Raw genomic sequence first — 20124 nt, forward strand, 5'->3', positions numbered from 1 at the left:
CCTATTTCCCTCTCTTCCATTACTTCTAAACTTTTGTCTTAAGATGGTTCTAGGCAGATATTGCTGGAAATTGCTCAAATCTTTTGTGAAAATATGGTAACATCTTTGCCGTATTGTCACCTGAGAGTTTTTATTTTGTTTCATTTTTTGTATATGTATGATGGCATTGGACTAGCTGCTCCTTGATGTTCGGGCTTGATCCTTTTTGATCCTTTGGGGAACTGTGACATCACTGTCTTTGAAGCAGGATCATAAGAATAACAGAGTTGGTGGTGAGCCCTAAATCATCCAGAGGAGGGAGTCATTTGGCCATCTCCAGCATCTGCCGACATGAGATAGTGTGTTAGAGCAAAGTTTCCAAACTTCTGCATCATGGCACACATAAAAATGATTATTTGCATGGCAGATTCCCCAGCTCCCTGTAGGCCGAGGGGGCCAGGGAGAGGGGGTGTCAATATTTCAGCATGTCTGTAATCCTTTTTTTAAAAAATTTATTTTTGGCTGCGCTGGGTCTTTCATTGCTGCGCACGGACTTTCTCTTGTTTCAGTGAATGGGGACTACGCTTCATTGTGGTGCGCAGGCTTCTCATTGCGGTGTCTTCTCTTATTGCAGAGCAAGGGCTCTAGGCGCACAGGCTTCAGTAGTTGTGGCACATGAGATCAATAGTTGTGGCTAACGGTCTCTAGAGCTCAGGCTCAGTAGTTGTGGCGCACGGGCTTATACTAAGGGATCTTAGTTGCCACGGAGCAACAACTAAGATTGGGATTTTCCCGGACCAGGGCTCGAACCTGTGTCCCCTGCCTTCCCACCAGGGAAGTCCCTGTAATCCATTCTTGGCATATTGATTGGAAAGCTTTGTCCAAGAGAGGAGAAATATGATACTCTTTAATACCTTCTTTTTATTTAGCATATAATAATTTACAAAGCATTTTCCCATACATTCTCATTTTATTTTTACTCCAGCCATCTCAAGTAGGTAAGAGCAGATAACATTACCATGTTAGAAATGAAGAAATTTAGATTTTAGATGAAGTACTTTGCATAAGATCACACATCTAATAAGGGATGGATCAGGAATTCACATCCCAGATGGAAAGAGGCCCTGGGGTTAAGCCAGTGTAACGTAACCTCTAGGATGGCTGGGATTCTGTTTTGCTTCAGAGCTCTCCCCTTCAGTATCTAGGGCAGCGCCAGGCGCATAGAAGTCCGTAATAGTTGTCATTTATCGAGTGCTACTCTGGCTAGGCATTATGCTTTATAGATGCTATCTGTGTATTAGGTACCCTTATTTTCTATAAACAAATGAAGAAACAGGTATAGAAACCAGCAGAAGTAATTAGTCCAAGTCATCCAAATAGTAAAAGGAGAACCACAGACTCAAAGTTGCTTGACTCCAAAGCTTGTACTCTTTTTCACTATAGTGACTAATGATTCCATGATATTGTGGGGTAGAGATTGGGTTCCAGTTACAGTGGTGGCAGAGGGTGGTCGTGGTGGTGGTGAAAGGGAGATAAGCAAGAGGACTATGAAGTGTTTATTTTTGGCAGCCTTGAGGTAGAGTTCTAGAGATGATAGCTTTCTAATAGGATTCTTAAGGTGTTTGGGATGGGGATGAGGTAGAAGAGAAATATGATAAAACTCAGAGAGAGTAACGGGCCATTGGTGCGCCTTCTAACAGAAGGGTTAAAACTGTAGATCCTCTTCATATAGGGCTAAATGTTAATTATAGATTATTTCTTAAAGTAGGTTTACAGATTATTTTCATTTTCCTCTTTCTGTATTTCCTAATTTTTCTGTGCATTTAATTAATTTTAAAATTAAAAATATTTTAAATTTTACAAGTAAGATATATTCTTGAAATAAAAATTCAAATAATATAACAAGCAGATGGAATGAGAGCTTCTACTTCTTTACTCCCTCTATCCCCCACACTGGCTCTCAGTTAATTCACAAGGTGGTGGTTTGGGACTAGATGAAATATACAAGGAAGCTCTAAAATGCTCCTGTCCAATAGAGTAGCCACTAGCCACATGTGACTATTTAAATTAGTTAAGATAAAATAGGATAAAATTCAGTTCCTCAGTTCAACCAGTCACGTTTCAAGTGCTCAGTAGCCACATGTGGCTAGTGGCTACTTTACTGACTAGTGCAGGTATTGAATATTTCCAAGGACATTGGCCAGCCCTGCTAAAACTTTAAAATACTGTATGATTAGTGACATAATAAATATACTGTTGAAACAAGATTTTTAAAACTCTGTGTTCCGCATGGTGCCTAGCAGTTTTTGTTGTAGTTGATGAAATATTACTGCCATGTTCTGTCTCAGCTTTTTGTTTTAACTAAATACAGATGGTCAAAGTCTAACGTTTTTCTTGGATATTTGGCAATTATAGTTAGCTGCTTTACTAGGATAAAGATGTCAGCTTTTCTAAGGACGTGAGTGTTTTCTATCTCGTCTGAGCTCTAGATCTATATATTTTGCTTTCTAGTTGGCACCTCTCTTGCATATATTAGATATCGCAAATACAAGGTCTAAAACTAAACTGGTTTTTCCCTCACTCCCAAAACCCCCGCAAAATGTTGGTCCTCTTTCTTTGCTTTTTATTTCAGTGAATGACTCCATTATTTTTCCAGTTGGAAAATGCAGGACAGTAGGAGTGATCCTTAATAACTCCCTCTCCCTTATACGTCTAGTCTGTCAACAAGTTTTATTAATCTTACTTTCTGAGTATCTCTTAAATCTGTCTGCTACTTCCCGTTTCCACTACCACCACTTTAGTTTGTTACCATCATCTTGCCTGAAATTTCTACAGTAGCCTTCCTTCTTGTCTACCCACTTCTGTTTCATCCCCTCTCTAATCCAGTATCCATCCTGAAGGCACAGTGATTTATTTTGAAACACACGTCTGATTGTCACTCTTCCCTCCTCTTCCCCAGTCTTTTTATGGCTTCTCATTGCTTTTAGGATAAAAACGAAACTCCTTAACAATGGTCCAGCCTTATTTTTTATCCTGTTCTGCTTAACTCTCCATTTCACCCATGCTGGCCTTCGTTAGTCCCTTTGTACTTGTCTTGCTCCTTGCATTACATGGCTTTTGCCCATGCTTTTCTCCCTGTCTTTACCACTCTTTCTTTTCTTTCATTTCACTTGTTGGTTCTTAGCTATCCTTCACACCTCAACTGAAGTTTTGCTTCTTGAGGACATATCCTGACCTCCCAGATGAGGTAGTAATGTCATACGTTTTCCACAGTTGCCGTTTACGTTTATATGTGTGACAGTAAGATTGTCTTTCTCTTCCGCTACCGCCATATCCATGCAGATAGGGACCACATCTTATTTTCTTTTTTGGCTTATTATTGACTCCCAAGGACCTAGACCAGTGCCTGACACCTAAATATTGATTGAATTTCCAAGTTGATAGTATTAAAGATTTCAGTTCATGGAGTTCTGCCATATAGGATTTTAAATATAAATATTTATAAATATATTAAACTGCCAGTTATGCTGTTTTTTCCAAGTGCATGGAAATAAATGTTTTTCTTTTTTATTGGGGTATAGTTGCTTCACAATGTTGTGTCAGTTCCTGCTGTACAACAAAGTGAATCAGCTATATGTATACATGTATCCCCTCCCTCTTGGACCTCCCTTGCCCCTCCATCCCGTCCATCTAAGTCACCACAGGGCACTGAGCTGAGCTCCCTGTGCTATATAGCAGGTTCCCACTAGCTATCTGTTTTACACATGGTAGTGTATATATGTCAATCCCAATCTCCCAGTTCATCCCACACCCCCCTTCCCCACCTCCATGTTCCACACATCCCTTCTCTATGTCTACATCTCTATTCCTGCCATGCAGATAGGTTCATCTGTACCATTTTTCTAGATTCCACATACATGTGTTAATATACGACATTTGTTTTTCACTTTCTGACTTACTTCACTCTGTATGGTAGACTCTAGGTCCACCCATGTCTCTACAAATGACCTAATTTCATTCCTTTTTATGGCTGAGTAATATTCCATTGTATATATGTGCCACATCTTCTTTATCCATTCATCTGTTGATGGGCATTTAGGTTGCTTCCATGTCCTGGCTATTGTAAGTAGTGCTGCAATGAACATTGGGGTGCATACATGTAAAAGAATGAAATATTTTAATAATATAAATTTATATTATTAATATTAATTATTAAAAACAATAATTATAAAATAATAATATAGCAAAGTATTCTTAGATTATTTTATAATAAACTCTTATTTTAGAATCACTTTAGATTTACAGAATTACTGTAGAGATAGTATACAGATTCCTATATACACCATGTCCAGTTTCCCACATTATTAACATATTACATTAGTATGGTACATTTGTTACAGTTCATGAACCAGTATTTATACATTATTAGATAACATATGTTCAGATTGCCTCAGTTTTCTCCTAATGACCTTTTTCTATACCAGGATTCTATGCAGGAATAAATCCTGGTTATCATGTGTCCTCTTAGCTTTAAGAGTTTCTCGGACTCCTCATTTTGATGACAAGTTGATAGTTTTGAGGATTGCTGGTCAAATGTTTTGTAGAATGTCCCTCAGTTGGGATTTGGCTGATTCTTTTCTCATGATTAGACTGGGTAATGTGTTTTGGGGAGAAAGACAGCAGAGGTAAAGTGCCATTCTTTTTTGTTTGTTTGTTTTGGTTTTTTTGTTTGTTTGTTTGTTTTTTCTGCAGTACGCAGGCCTCTCACTGCTGTGGCCTCTCTCGCCGCGGGGCACAGACTCCAGACATGCAGGTTCAGCGGCCATGGCTCATGGGCCCAGCCGCTCCGCGGCATGTGGGATCTTCCCGGACCGGGGCACAAACCGGTGTCCCCTGCATCGGCAGGCGGACTCTCCACCACTGCACCACCAAGGAAGCCCCAAGTTGCCATTCTTGTCGTATATCAAGAGTAAATACAGGGACTTCCCTGGTGGCACAGAGGATAAGACTCCACGCTCCCAATGCAGGGGGCCCGGGTTCAATCCCTGGTCAGGGAACTAGATCCCACATGCTTGCCGCAACTAAGAGTTCACATGCCACAACTAAGGAACCCCTGGAGCTGCAACTAAGACCCAGCGCAACCAAGTAAATAAATAAATAAATATTTAAGGAAAAAAAAAGAGTAAATACAATCAATATGCCTTACCACTGTTGATGTTAACCTTGATCACCTGGCTTAAGACAGTGTTTGTCAAGTTTGTACCTTGTAAAGTTACTTTTCCTCTCTTCCTTTTGCATATTGTACTTTTTAGAAGAAAGTCATTATGTGAAGTGCACACTTAATGTGTGGGGAATTATGTTCTACCTCCGTAACAGTGGAGTGTGTACATAAATTTTTTGGAATTCTTCTGTAAGGGAGATTTGCCTCTTCTCTCCCATTTATTAATTTATTCAATCATTTATTTATATCAGCATTGACTCATGGTTATTTATTTTATACTTTGCATTATAATCCAGTGTTACTTTATTTTATTGCTCCAATTGTTCCAGCTTTGGCCACTGGAAACTCTTTCAGTTGGTTCCTATATTCTTTTGAGCTTTTGTTGTTGTTCTGTTATGGTGTTTTTTTTTAAAGCACGTTCTTACTTTCCAGCACTACAAGATACTCCAGGCTCATCTTGTATGTAATCCTGCCTCAGTCCTAGAATCAACCATTTCTCCAGGGAGCACTGGTTCCCTTTATTGGAGAATGGTATTAGAAACCAAGATCTGGGCACTATGTGTGCTCATTGTTGCTGGAGTTGCTTCTAGGAAATATACACTAACTCATGTATATACACATATCTATAAATATTTCTCTGTGTAACTCTCTATATTATTAAGCTGTCTTCTTAGATTATTTCCTCTGAGCTTTTTCCCATTGAAAAAATTACCTGAGAATATTGAGGGGTTTATTTTATATGGTTTTGGGAATTAATACAGAATTTTACAGTAACTCTCCAATTCTCTTGGTTGGCTTCATTGCGAATGTTCTGAACCTTAGCTAGCCGTTTGTGAAGAATGAGGCCACAGTACACTGAATAATTTAGAGTTTATTTACAGCTAGCTTTCTTTTCAGGGAGTAATTTAGTTTTGAGAGTCTTATCATTTTACTTCTCATTAGTTTCTCTGTAACACAGTCTGAATGGGGAAAATAAAAAGACTTCTCCAAACTGTTCATTTTGTCACTTGGTTAGAAGGTGGTATGATGGTGAGGATGAGAATAGTTGAATATCTGTTGATTTTTAAATTGTTTCTCATTACTGCATATAATTGAGAATTAACTTTTTTTGTCAAAGCTTTCTACTTTTGAATTATCTAGACTGATGTGTTTATCTTAATGATCCACGTGAACTTAAGTTATCACTGTCTAAAAGAATTTAGGAGTATCTAACAAAATAGCTTTTACAGATACCAGATAGTTGTTGACATAAAGACAGCAGTATAATGTAGATGATTCTTTATCTTACTCTTGATTATTCTACTTATCAAAGAAAATGTAATATACTTTGAACATATTGTGTGGTAAACCATTTTCAGTTTAGCATCATTTGCATTGACAATAGGGAAAAGGATCTTTCCTCCATGTTAAGGAAACTACCATCATAAAAAAACCCCACTATTTTAAATTGTTTTGACCAAAACTAGAAAGCTAATGTATTTTAGATACTATTTTTCACTCTTAGCATATATAGTTATTTAATGTAGTCACTATGTATTTTAACTCTAAATTTTTTACTGTAAACAAGTCAGTTCAACTTGAAAATTAATATTGAATTATGAAATTAAAACAAATCTTACCATTCTCTTCCTGTTCATCTATGAGCAAGAAAAGATAGACATATTTGAGTGAAAGAAATAGAGCCATTTTCTTTAATCGCTAACCAGTCTCTGAAATCAGTGATATACCCAGTCTAGAGAAGCTAAGCAAGTTCAGACCAAAGCAAGCCCAAGTTTTGCTACTTTTTGCCCTCAGTTTTCTGTATTTACCTCCCTAGCATTGTCCTTGAGTTCCAGTCAGAACTCCTTACTCCCATACATCAAAATTAATTATAGTACTTCTCCAACTTTTTTACTGAAGTACCCCTAGAAAGAATAACTCTTCAGATATTCCTTTGGAGATTCGTATTTCATCATAAAAATTCAGGAAATTTCTTAGAAGGCTTATGTGTATTTTATTCAAGTGAATTTTGTTTTAGATTCCATAACAGCATACTTATTTTCATTTAAAAAAAGTGTAAATTCTCATTCCACTATGATGTGCTGTGTCTATCCTGTTTATATCTGCTCTCCTGTGCCTTGAGTATACCATTTCAGATCCCCTGTGGTATGTGAGTACCTTAATTTGAAATGTGCTCATGTTATAATTTCTATTCAACATTCATTCTTTAATATTATAATTCTGAATCTTTAACTCATGGAGATTGTAAATGCAGTTTTTTCTTTTCTGGTATCCATGGAGTATTTGTTTCTTCTTATCTTCTAGGATCCTGGCAAGTCTCTTACCTCCTGCCCTCTCTTTCCTGGGTCCTTGGAAAGACCTTAAATGCACTTAACAGTTGTAGGATATAAAATTCTCCCTCATTAAATTCTGGTTAAAGTTCTTATATAGTTTCCCTCTATAAACTGAATAGATCTAGTCTATTCAGTTTATAGAAAACAAAATGTGATTTTGATAATAAATCAAAAACAACTCCAAAAAGTTGAATGAATTATAAACTTCAGGTAATATTAGTTATGCTTTTTTTTTTTTACAAATGTTAATTAGTAATTCACTTTATAGGTCATTGGTTCTTACACTCATTAGTTAATGAATACCCCTGGCTGATTTATGGAAGTAGAGCCCCAGAGATGACTTGAGGCATATTTGGCCTCCAGTATAAACCAGTCTGTGAAGTCTCAACATTGATGGCAGTTTTGTAATAATGATTTATCATTTTATTTTGAAGACAAATTTAAAGATAACTTCAAATTCGTGTAAAGATCAGAACACATATATCTTAAACAGCACATTCTGCAAGTCATTAACTTCTTTTTTGGTTTCCCATAATTATAAGTTTTTTTTTCTTCCAGTTTTATTGAGATATGATTGACATATAGCACATATAAGTTTAAGGTGATAATGATTTGATTTACATACGTCATGAAGTGATTATCACAGTAAGTTCAGTGAGTAAGTCATTAACTTTAAATCTTGTTGTCATTCCCTGTGTGTGTCCATTATTAAAGTTATGAACAAATGAACTTTTAAAAAATGTGAAGGTAAGACCATTTAAATAATATGAATAAAACACAGACTTAGTACCTGACTCCGTAATTCTCAGAAATTTGATTCCCTGTTTCCCTATCTGCTTGGAGTTATTTGGTCTTTTTTTTTTAATATACTTATCGGTTTATTATATAGTAAAGGATATGATAAAGGATACAGATAGATAGCCAGATGGAAAGGACATTGGGCAAGATCTGGAAGCGTTCTGAGTACAGGAGCTTCTATCTCGGTGAGTTGGGGTGTTCCACGATCCCAGGACATGGATGTGTTCACCACAGAATTTCTCCAAACCCCATAGTTCGGGGATTTTTGTGGAGGCTTCCTCACCGACGCATTATCAGTTATTAACTCCTCTCGCTCCTTTCACCTCTGAAAGTTCCAAACTTCTAATCATGGCTTGGTCTTCCTGGTGACCGGCCCCATTCTAAAGCTATCATTTGGTCTTTTCTTGAGCTGGTTGATAATGATATATTTTGCTAATTGGTGCAACTGATGAATACAGGGGAAAGGATGATAACTCCTATTTCACAAGAAAGTAGAAGACAGCAAAAATGAACTGCCTTAGCTTTCTTCTGTTTTCCATTCCATTCCTCACTATTTCCATGGGTTCCTTCCTTCTTTCACTCTTCCTTCTATCTAAGGAAGAGATTTTCTATCTAAGGGTAATTCCTCTACCTTTGCTCAGCATTCCTTACTGTTCTTTAAAAACTTTTATTTTGATCTAATTTTAGACTTGCAGAAATGGTACAGAGAGTTGCTTTATATTCCTTACCCTACTTCCCATAATGCTAACGTCTTACATAATCATAATATAATTATCAAGAATAAGACATTAGGGGCTTCCCTGGTGGTGCAGTGGTTAAGAATCCGCCTGACAACGCAGGGGACCCGGGTTCGAGCCCTGGTCTGGGAAGGTCCCACATACAGAGCAATGAAGCCCGTGCGCCACAACTACTGAGCCTGCGCACCACCACTACTAAAGCCCGCGCGCCTGAAGCCCATGCTACACAACAAGAGAAGCCACCGCAATGAAGAGTAGCCCCTGCTCACTGCAACTAGAGAAAGCCTGCGTGCACCAACAAAGACCCAACGCAGCCAAAAGTAAAAGAAAAATAAATTAATTTTTATTAAAAAAAATAGAAAATTAACATTGATATAATATTATTAACTGAACTACAGACCTTATTAGAATTTCACCAAATTTTCAACTAACTGTCCTTTTTTCTGCTGCAGGATTCTATCTAGGAACCCATATCGAGTTTGGTTATTTCTCCATAGTCTCTTTCAATCTGTATGTTTCTCACACTTTCCTGGTCTTCATGACCATGACACTTTGAAGAGAACTGGTCAGTTATTTTGTAGAATGTTCCTCAGTTTGGTTTTGTCCAATGTTTTCTCATGATTGGACTGAGTTAATGCATTTGGGGGAAGAATACCACGAAAAATAATGTTGTCCTTTTCAGTGCAGTGTATCAGGGATTACGCTCTTGATATGTCTTACTACTGGTGATTAATTAATCACTTGGTTAAGTTAGATCTGCTGAGTTTCTTCACTGTGAACTGTGAGTTTCTCCCCTTAACTGTCTTTCTTTTTTCAGTTGAGTACCTTGTGGGAGATTTTGGAGATTATGTAAATGCTGTTTCTCATCAAACTTTTGCTCTCTAATTTTAGCATCCATCAGTGAGTCTTTCTGCAACACTTATTACTGTGATGTTTGCCTGATGGAGAGTTCTGGTTTTCTCTCTTTTCTGTGTTTATTAATTGAGATTCTGTTGTGAAGAATTGTCACTTTACCCCCATTTACCTATTTATTTGATTATTTATTTCTATCAGTATGGATTCATTAATATTTGTTTTATTCCAGGAGTTTCAATTCAGTACTGTCATTATTTGTTGCTCAAGATGTCTCAGGATTGGTCATTAGGGGCCTTCAGGTTGGGTCCTTTTTTCTTTCAATAAGCCCCTGTCCTTTTTTGAATTTTTTCTTATTTTCTGACACCAGAAAAATGCCCCAGGCTCCTCTTGTATTTTCCTTGCCCCAATATTAGAATCAACCACTTTTCCTTAAGAGTTGTGGTTCCTTTTATTGGAGAATGGTGTTTAGAGACCAAGATTTGAGCACCAAGTGTACTCATTGTTACTGGGTATCACTGCTTCTAGGTCCTCTCAGTGGACAAAGCTAGGAAACCTATACATACATGCATATGTATGTGTATAACAAATATATATACACGAATACAGACACACACATATTAAAAACCATGTGTTTGTACTGATAACTCTAATTCCAGTCCAGTAACACAAGGTTTATTTAGCATTTCTCCTTTCTTTATTACTTTTTTCTCTAGCAGTGAGAAACCAAATTCTCAATATCTACATTCTGTTTGCATATTTGTCCTGTTCTGTTACACACATAAAGTACTTTAAGAATTATTAACCTATACCCCTGTGAGAAGTACTTTTACTAACTATATTAACAGAATTTGTGTATAATTCTTTTTGTCTTCAGCCTCGTGGTGTCCAGTCAAGACACTCTTTTCTCCTGCTCTTCCTTTCCCTCCCTTCTTCTCCCTCTCCGCCCCCATCTCTCTTTGCCCCGCCTTCCCCTTTCCCCCTTCCCTTTCCTGGGTTATTCATTTCTAATACAGTTGGTTTCATGTGTTAGTGATTTTTTACTGTTTGAATTCCTCTCAAATCCTGGTTGGTTTTATTTTTTTTTTATGAGGGGTGTGTGAAAATTTCTATGGTTCTAAGAGTCAGAATTATTTAAAACTATATATTCAGAGAAGTGTCACTCCTTGATTCCTGCTACTTTGTTCCCATTTCCTACCTTTTTTTCCACTCTTTTCCCACCTCTCCTTGTAGGTAACCTATCTCTTTAGTTTCTGGTTTATTCTTCTTGTATTTCTTTTGTTCCAATGAGCAGAAACATGTATTTTCATGTATCCTCTTTGTTCTTACATGGAGACAGCGTACCTATAGGTATTTTTGGACTTTGCTTTTTTCGCTTATCACTATGTCCTGGAAATTACAGTATATCATAGAGATCTTCATTTTTTTCAACAGTTGCACAGTACTTCCTTGTCTGGATGTGTCTTAGTTTATTCAGCCACTTTCATATGTAAGGACATTTAGGCTCTTCCCAATATTTTACAATTATGAAGAATGCTGCAATGTGTAAGTATTTTTGTATTATTGGAGATGTATTCCTGGGATGGATTCCTAGACATGGGATTGCTGGTTTCAAAGGTAAGTACATGTGTGATTTTCTTAGGCATTACCAAAGTTCCTTCCAGAATGGATATACAAATTTGTGTTCCTATCAGCAATGTATATGAGTGCCTCTTTCCTTACATCCTCAGTAACAGAATGTTTTGTTACATTAAAAAAGTTTTTGCTAGTCTAATAGATGAAAAATGGTATCTCAGTGTTGTTTTAACTTGCATTTCTCTAATTATGAGTGAATTTGATCATTTTTTATATTTTGGAGACCATTTTAATCTTTTTTTGTGAATCGTCTGTTCATGTCTTTTTCCTGCTTTCTATCTGGTTTTGGTTTTTTCCCCTTTGTTTTTAAGACTTCTTTATATATTAGGAATATTAACCCATTGTGGCATATGTTGTAAATTTTTTTTTTTTTTTTTTTTTTGGCTACACTGGGTCTTCATTGCTGCGCGCCAGCTTTTTCTAGTTGTGGTGAGCGGGGGCTACCCTTCATTGCGGTGCGCGGGCTTCTCATTGCGGTGACTTCTCTTGTTGAAGAGTATGGGCTTCAGTAGTTGTGGCTCACAGGCTCTAGAGCGCAGGCTCAGTAGTTGTGGCACACGGATTAGTTGCTCTGTGCATGTGGGATCTTCCCAGACCAGGGCTTGAACCTGCATCCCCTGCATTGGCAGGCGGATTCTTAACCACCGTGCCACCAGGGAAGCCCCTGTTGTAAATATTTTATCCTAGTTTTTCAGTTGTCTTTTTTCTTTGTTTATAGTGCTTATGTTATACAATTTTTAAAACATCTTTATTTAGTCAAATTAATCAATTTTTAAAATTATCTCTAGATTCTTAGAAAGTTTAAAGAACAATTCATCTATGTTTTATTTTAGCAGTTCATCTATGGTTTCATTTTTTACATCTAGATTCCTAATCCATTTGGAGTTTATTCTTGTGTGTGGTGGTCTAATTTTGTATTTTTCCAAATGGCTACCTAGTTTTCCTGGCATCATTTATTGAGAAGCCCATCTTTAATTAAGCAATTTGAGACGTCACCTTTGTTATATATTAAATGTTTGTATATATTTGGTCTAACTTCACACTTTTTATTCTGGTCTCTTTGTTTATTCATGTGCTATACCATAGTGCTTTAAGTCTAGATACTTCATGGTATGTTTTAACATCTGACAAAGTTAGTCCCCTTGTGAGTTTCCTTTTTCAGTGTTTTCCTGACTACTCTTGCATGTTTGATTTTTCCATATCAACTTTAGTATAACTTATCTAACTGTATAATTTAGCTTGTTATATTTTTCTCTATTGCAATGAATTTGTAAATTAACTAAGGGAGAAATGACTTCTTTATAATGTCATCATAGCCGAGAACAGGATGTCTTTTCATTTGCTCAGTCTTTAGTGTCTCTCAGTTGTGTTTAAACATTTTTCTCATATAGGTTTTATACATTGTTTAATCTATTCCTAAGTATTTAATCTTCTTTGTTGTAATTGTAAACGGGATTTTTCTCTGCCTTTATGTCCACTGATTATTGTTTTTCAATAACAGTTCAAAAATTGTTGAGTTTTTTTTAATTGAAATATAGTTGATTTACAATGTTCTGTTAGTTTCAGGTGTACAGCAAAATGATTCACATATATATATATAATATATATATAATATATATATATATATTCTTTTTCAGATTCTTTCCGCTTATAGGTTATTACAAAATATTGAGTATAGTTACCTGTGCTATACAGTGGGTCCTTGTTGGTTATCTATTTTGTGTATAGTAGTGTGTATATGTTAATCCCAAACTCCTTTTGTATGTTAATTTTTTATCCTACTTTTTCACTGAATTCTTTTAATTTTTAGTTAGTTTTACCATTGAGTCTTTGGAGTTTTTCAGGTGTACTATCATTCATCTGCAAAAAGAAATAGTTTTACTTCTTTACCTATTATTCTTCTAATTGGTTTATCTACTTGGATTGGCTAATACCTCTAGTTCAGTGTTGAATAGTAGCAGAAATGGTGGGTTCCTTTGCATTGTTCCTGTTCGTAGTGGAAATGCCTCTGTTATTTCTTTATTAAATAAAATAATGGTTGTAGGACTAAAGCATGTATCATGTTGAAGACATCTCCCTTAATTCCTTTTTCCTTGAGTATTGAATTATGAATGGGTATTGAATTGTCAATAGATTTCTCAACATCTACATAGAAAACCATGTTTTTTTCCCCTTAGATTTATGAATATATTATATATTAATAGCTTTCTTAATTGAACAGCCTTGTATTCCTGGAATAAATCCCACTTGTTCATGTTGTATTATTTTCTTAATGTGGTACTGGATTCGATTTGTGAACAATAAAATTGTTCCCTCCCTTGTATTTCATGAGTAAAACTTTGCTTCTGTACATTATAGTACCTAATATGGTGTTTTGTACTTATCTATCTGTCTCCTTGATTAGATTCAGAGTACAGTCGCCCTCGCTATATATGGGGTATGGGTTCTAGTACACCCACAGATAACAAAATCTGCAGATGCTCAAGTCCCTTATAAAATGGTATAAAATTGCATATAACCTATGCACATCCTCCCATATACTTTAAATCCTCTCTACGTTACTTATAATATATAGTATAATGTAAATGTTATATAAATAGTTACTGGTGCATGGAAAATTCAAGTTTTGCTTTTTGGAACTTTCTGGAATTTTTTTTTTCAAATATTTTTGACCTTTGAACCTGCAGATATGGAGGGCATTATGCTCTTATAACCTGAATTAGATTTTACTTTTCTTTCTCCTTAATGCCTAGCAGAATTCTTCATATGTAGTTGGCATTCTCTAAATGTTGTTGAATAAGTTAGAAGCAGAAATAGCACATTAAAGTTTTATTGAATGAAATCTGAGTATAATTTGACTTTGACAATGAGCAGTCACATCTGTTATCAGTACTAAAGAGCACTGGTCAGAGAGTTGGAAGATATCTGAGTTCTGGTCTGAAACTTTGATTTTATATAGGCCATGAATAACTAATATTTTGGCTTTATCTTTGGATATTTTGACATTTTTGATCTTAGTTTTTTCATCTAGCAAATCAAGTTGACACTCTGATCTTTTAAATTGTTTCATATCTAAAATGGTTTTATGAAATTATTTTTTACTCACTGAGATATGTGTTTTTACATTTTGCATAAAAACTTTTCCTGAATTTTTGTCTGTTTTTAGAATTGTTTATCTGTTATAATCAATAGATACTCATGTGGTTATAGATAGTTTTGCAAAACAGTTCTGACTGCAAATAAATGATTTATGTTGTGGAATATTTGTAAGAATATCGGTAAGGTGATATAGCTCTTTTAACTAAATTATTTAATGTGTGCTTAACACGTTTTACTTTTAGGTATGTCTGACTGCAGCAATGATACTACAACTCTTGGTACATCTAAGCCAGCCACAGAAGAAGTCAAGTCTAATTCTGAGGTGAATGGGTAGTATTTATATTGTTTTTTTAAAGTCAACCCATATCAATCAAATTTAGACTGTCCAAATTGACTTAGTGTGTCTAAACGTGCCATTCTAAATAAACTGTTCTACACACACAGACACAGGAAAGGGGTGGGAGGAGAGAGAGCTATCTCTTCATAATTGGAAGTAAGTTAACATCTGCCTTTGGGCATATGAAATTTTAGAGTATACCTGTCCCATAATCAACATAAAAGTCTGGTCGAACTATAGTTTTAAGCTTAAACATGAAATGAAGTTTCTGTTGAAATAACAGTGGTAACTGGTTCACATTTGCACGCATCTACTCCCATATTCTCTCTGTAGTTAATTATGCATCAGAATCCAAATGTAGTGTTTAAAAAAAATACTGAGTTCTGGACTTTACTTCAGACTCACGAAATCTGAGTCTGTAGTGATAGACACCGGGCTGTGTGTGTGTGTGTGTGTGTGTGTGTTTTCTTTTTGGAAGTTCTACAGGTGATTCTAATATATACCACCCAAGAACCACTGTTCTAGCTCATTAGAGTAGAAGGATGTTAAGAAGTTAATTTTATATCGAATTCAAGTCATCAGATGCTTTTTTGAACACCTAATCCTAGTAACATCTCTCAGATTTATAGTGCTTAAAGATTTACAGAGTAGCACTTTCATATTGTCCCGCCTTGATCCTTAGACTGATTTGATACAATTCAGTTAGGCAAGTAGAACAACCATTATCTCCCCCATTTATTTGTTGATCATATTTAACTTTCACAGAGGTAGTGCCTGAGTTGGAGTAACCGGCAAGGCTGGAACACAACATGGGTTCTTCCGGCTCCAGTTGCAGTGTTTCTGAACCAGTTTGCCTTCTGTGTATGTGGCACAGTGTTAGCCACAGTGTTTCATCATCACGCCAAGACGCTGAGTCTGTGTGATAGACTTTAATGTAGGGTTTAGAGCTGGATAATTTATTTTTCGCCCACAAGTCAAAGATGAGTTCTGGTTGGCAAAATATGTATTATCTGTGAGGGATTCAGGATTCTTCTTGATTTAAAATAGTTTGGCTGGGACTTCCCTGGTGGTGCAGTAGTTAAGAATCTGCTTGCCAATGCAGGGGACACGGGTTTGATCCCTGGTCCGGGAAGATCCCACATACCACAGAGCAACTAAGCCCGTGCACCACAACTACTGAGCCTGCGCTCTAGAGCCCGAGAGCTGCAACTACTGAGCCCGCATGCCACAACCACTGAAGACCGCGTGCCTAGAGCCCATGCTCCGCAGCAAGAGAGGCCACCGCAATGAGAAGCCCGCGCACCACAACAAAGAGTAGCCCCCGCTCACTGCAACTAGAGAAAGCCCGCGCACGGCAACAAAGACCCAACGCAGCCAAAAATAAATAAATAAATAAATAAATTTAAAACAGAAAAAAAAAAGTTTGGCTGTTTACCATTTGTCAAAGCAGTGTTGTAGTTATATTTAGTTCTGAGAACCTAAGGAATTATGTATACTGTATTTGTCCTAACTCATGGATTTGATTTTTTATGATCAGATCTCTGAATCTATACTGTTGAGAGATGGTCAGAGGAAGTTTAATGCTTGTGAACTACAGGAAGGATTGGCAGCCCTGTCAGTGATGGGACTCATCATAATAAATGAAAGTATTCCCTCTGTGGTTTACCACTGTGAGTTTCTTCTATGTGAATGTCACACCAGTAGATGCTAAACTAGAAATCTGCTCAAGAGAGTTAAGGCTGGATGACAGTGATCTGAAGGAATCCACTGCCAAATAATTGTTCAAATTTGTCTGTAAATTAACATTGTAATTCATATTAGGCATTCCCAGTGTTTTTAGCCATGCCCAAATGTGCAGCATCCACAGGGAATATGGTAATCAAAACAAAACAAAACAAAAAAAGGCCAGGTGTATGAGTATAATCTGAATTTATACCCAAATTTAAAAGCATTGTATGAGTTTACAGTTAACCAAAGTAGGATTTAGGAATATTCTGTAACTTTAAAATTCCCCATTTATCAATATTAGTATTCTACTAACTTAAATCTTCTTTTTTCAATATCCTTGATGAAAACATTTTGGGGGTCAGATTTGCTTATAAGAGTTCTTTTAATATATGTGTATATATATTTATATTTTAAAATTTTTTGTCTGCATTGGGTCTTCATTGCTGCGTGCAGGCTTTCTCTAGTTGCTGCAAGCGGGGACTACTCTTCGTTGTGGTGCGTGGGCTTCTCTCATTTGCAGTGGCTTCTCTCGTTGCAGAGCACGGGTTCTAGGTGCGCGGGCTTCAGTAGTTGTGCCACGTGGGCTCAGTAGTTGTGGCTCCCAGGCTCTAGAGCGCAGGCTCAGTAGTTGTGGCGTGTGGGCTTAGTTGCTCTGTGGCATGTGGGATCTTCCCGGACCAGGGATCAAACCTGTGTCCCATGTATTGGCAGGCGGATTCTTAACCACTGCACCACCAGGAAAGTCCCTTCTTTTAATCTATTATAACTCTCTATGTATTATGGCCATTAACTCTTAATTAAATGTTCTATACATTGGACTTTTCAGTAATTCAGGCTAATCCTAGCAGAGGTTGGCACATCACCGATGGTCAGTTTGATGAATGAATTAGTCCTCACTCCACTAGTATAAACGATATATGGATACTGGTTTCTTAGGAATAGAATATGATGACCTGAATGATAGTTTTCATTTCTTTAAGAGCAAAACAAAACAACAACAAAAACTCCAGCATTTTGAACTGAGCCAAAGACAGTATCAACCCTGAACAAGAAGGGACTTAAGGTTCATTTTAGGTTCTGTCAGGTGAATTGCCTTTGTGCAGAATCACTCAGCTAGTTAATTGCAGAATCCAGGTGATTTCCTCTCAATCAAATGATGTTTTCATTAGGATATCCATCCTATCAGTGACCATAAAAACGCTTTCTTCTTCTCTTTTTTTTATGACATCAGTTGTTTGGTTTTTTTTTTTCTTTTTGAATTAAAAAAGACGAAAACGTGAGCTTGGCTTGCTTTGTACTCTATTCCAGTCTTGATTAGAGCAGAAAACGGTAGATTTTGTTTTTGTCTTTTTAATATTCAAACTTTATACCCTGAAATGTGTTTAAAAACTGCAGTTTCTATATCTGTAGAAGAAATAATAGCCAAATAGGCACCATTCACTGACAGCCTGTTAGGTGCCAGGCACTGTACTGGGTTTTATGAGATATATTATCTCATATAATACTATAATAACCTGTTTGCAGTTGAGGTTTTCTCCCTCATTCTATAGATTAGGCAACAGAGACCTGGAAGGGTTAACATGGCTGATGAGGAAAAGAGCTATGATTTGAACCCAAAGAAAAGTGGGAAATATGAGTAAATGTAAGAAATTTTATAGGAAAAAATTATGTAAAGATGGAATCAAGGAAGTTGGGAAAACAAGTGTATTTTTAACAACAATAAAAAAGGAAAGAAAGCAAAATAGTTGTGTTAGGTATTTATTAGTGTATCTTAGGATTATTGCATGAATTCTCCTTTTCTGTCTGCCCTTTGATACAGTAACACTAATACATATACTTACTTCTAATATCCAAGAAAAAATATACAAATATTTCCATTTCTCTTTTATGTAAGTAACCCAGAGGTCTAAAAGTGAATTCGTTTAGATCCTGCACTCAAGCTGCATGTTGATTATTAGAGGATATTTTAAAATAAATAAAATATAGAATAATAATGCCTTTAGAGTGGTACAGATGAAGAATTGTGGCAGTTCAGAGAAGTATCAGCCAGGAATATCAGTAAAGGTGGTGTTTAAACTGTTTCTTACAGTGTGGGTAGAATTTGAGTATGTGAATGATGATGGTCACAGCTTGGGCTGAGTTGTAGAGAAAGGAAATTGAGAAGTGTGAGTAATTAAGTTTGATTTAATAGGGTATCTGAAGAAGCATAATAAATGGGAAGAACATAGTTCAGGTCATGGAAGGATTGTGAGTGTCAGGAGGAGTTGGCTTTTATGTTGTAAACATATTGGGGAGGGAGACAGACATGTTAAATATATACATAAATTATTTTATAATATAATGTAAAGTAGTCTTTACTGCTGTAAAGCAGGATAAGGGGCTAAAGAGTGATGAAGTGTGCTAATTTACATCCTTTGGTCAGGGCAGGCCCTTTCTGTTTGAGCAGAAACCTAAATGAAATGAGGAAGGGTCATGTGAAAATCTGGGAGTAACAACCTTCCAGAGAGAGCAAAGGCAAGGGCAAAAATAAGATTGGTATGTTTGAGGAATAGCAGTGAGAACTCTGGCTGGAACTGAGGGTCAGTGAGGGAGGAGTGGGCGGAAATGCGGTTCAAGTGGTAGCTAGTGGCAAAGATTGGCTTGACCCAGAAATGAGAATGACAGGCAGAAGGTGAGAAACTTGGGAGACCTGACATGCAGTATTCGAGTAGCAAGTGGTTGAAAATATAAGACAAATAGGTGTTGATACTAGTAGATTAAAACATCTGTTAAGAAAAATTTGCAACGTATGAAATGAAGGTGAAGTAGTAAATGAATTACCATATATTAATCATCCAGATTCAGTAATTATTTGGACTTGACCACATTGCTTTCTCCATCCTTATGTAGGATCATCTTCCTTTTAAAACCATGAAATTGCCAAGAAAGAAAAAAAAAAGAACTTGGCCAAAGACGATAACATTTGTAACCATATTTCAGCTCTGTCTTGATATTGGTCTGTTTTAGAGAAATGTATTTAGGGTACCCATAGTGACAGTTAGGAGGAGTAGCTATGCTGGTAAATGCTAGTGTTGATGGGACTACTCCAATATTTGTCCTTAGCCGAAATCAGTATGCTATAATTATAACATCTTTATAACGTTTCCAGTTTGCCAAGCAATTTCATATTTGATTCTTATAATAGCTGTATGATATATAGGTGAAGTTAAGAATCTCATTTTATAAATGAGGACATTGAAACTTAGGGAAGTACAATGACTTCTGTAAACTTATAAAACAGTGGCAGAGCTGGTCCTTAAATCTATGTCTCCTGACACCTTGGTTAGTTATCTTGAGACCTCATGGGTAGGCTTATTCACCTAATACTTTTGAACCATGTTAAATTAACTTTGCTATAAATACATT

At 36.4% G+C, this 20124-nt stretch overlaps 1 protein-coding gene across 5 annotated transcripts in view; it reads left to right on the forward strand.

Moving 5' to 3' along the window:
• ARFIP1 (ARF interacting protein 1) overlaps positions 1–20124 on the forward strand; it is a 124537-nt gene that overhangs the window by 3552 nt on the left and 100861 nt on the right. For 3 of the 5 annotated variants that reach the window (XM_081238501.1, XM_081238503.1, XM_081238502.1), the window contains exon 2: positions 14897–14976. The exons of the other annotated variants lie outside the window; for them this stretch is intronic. In XM_081238501.1, coding sequence (XP_081094627.1) covers positions 14899–14976 — 78 coding nt within the window. In that variant the 5' untranslated portion in view covers positions 14897–14898. The remainder of the gene's footprint in view (positions 1–14896; positions 14977–20124) is intronic. 5 annotated transcript variants of the gene reach the window in all.

Source organism: Mesoplodon bidens (genome assembly GCF_964165515.1).
Source record: "Mesoplodon bidens genome assembly, chromosome: 1".
Lineage (NCBI taxonomy): Eukaryota > Metazoa > Chordata > Mammalia > Artiodactyla > Ziphiidae > Mesoplodon > Mesoplodon bidens.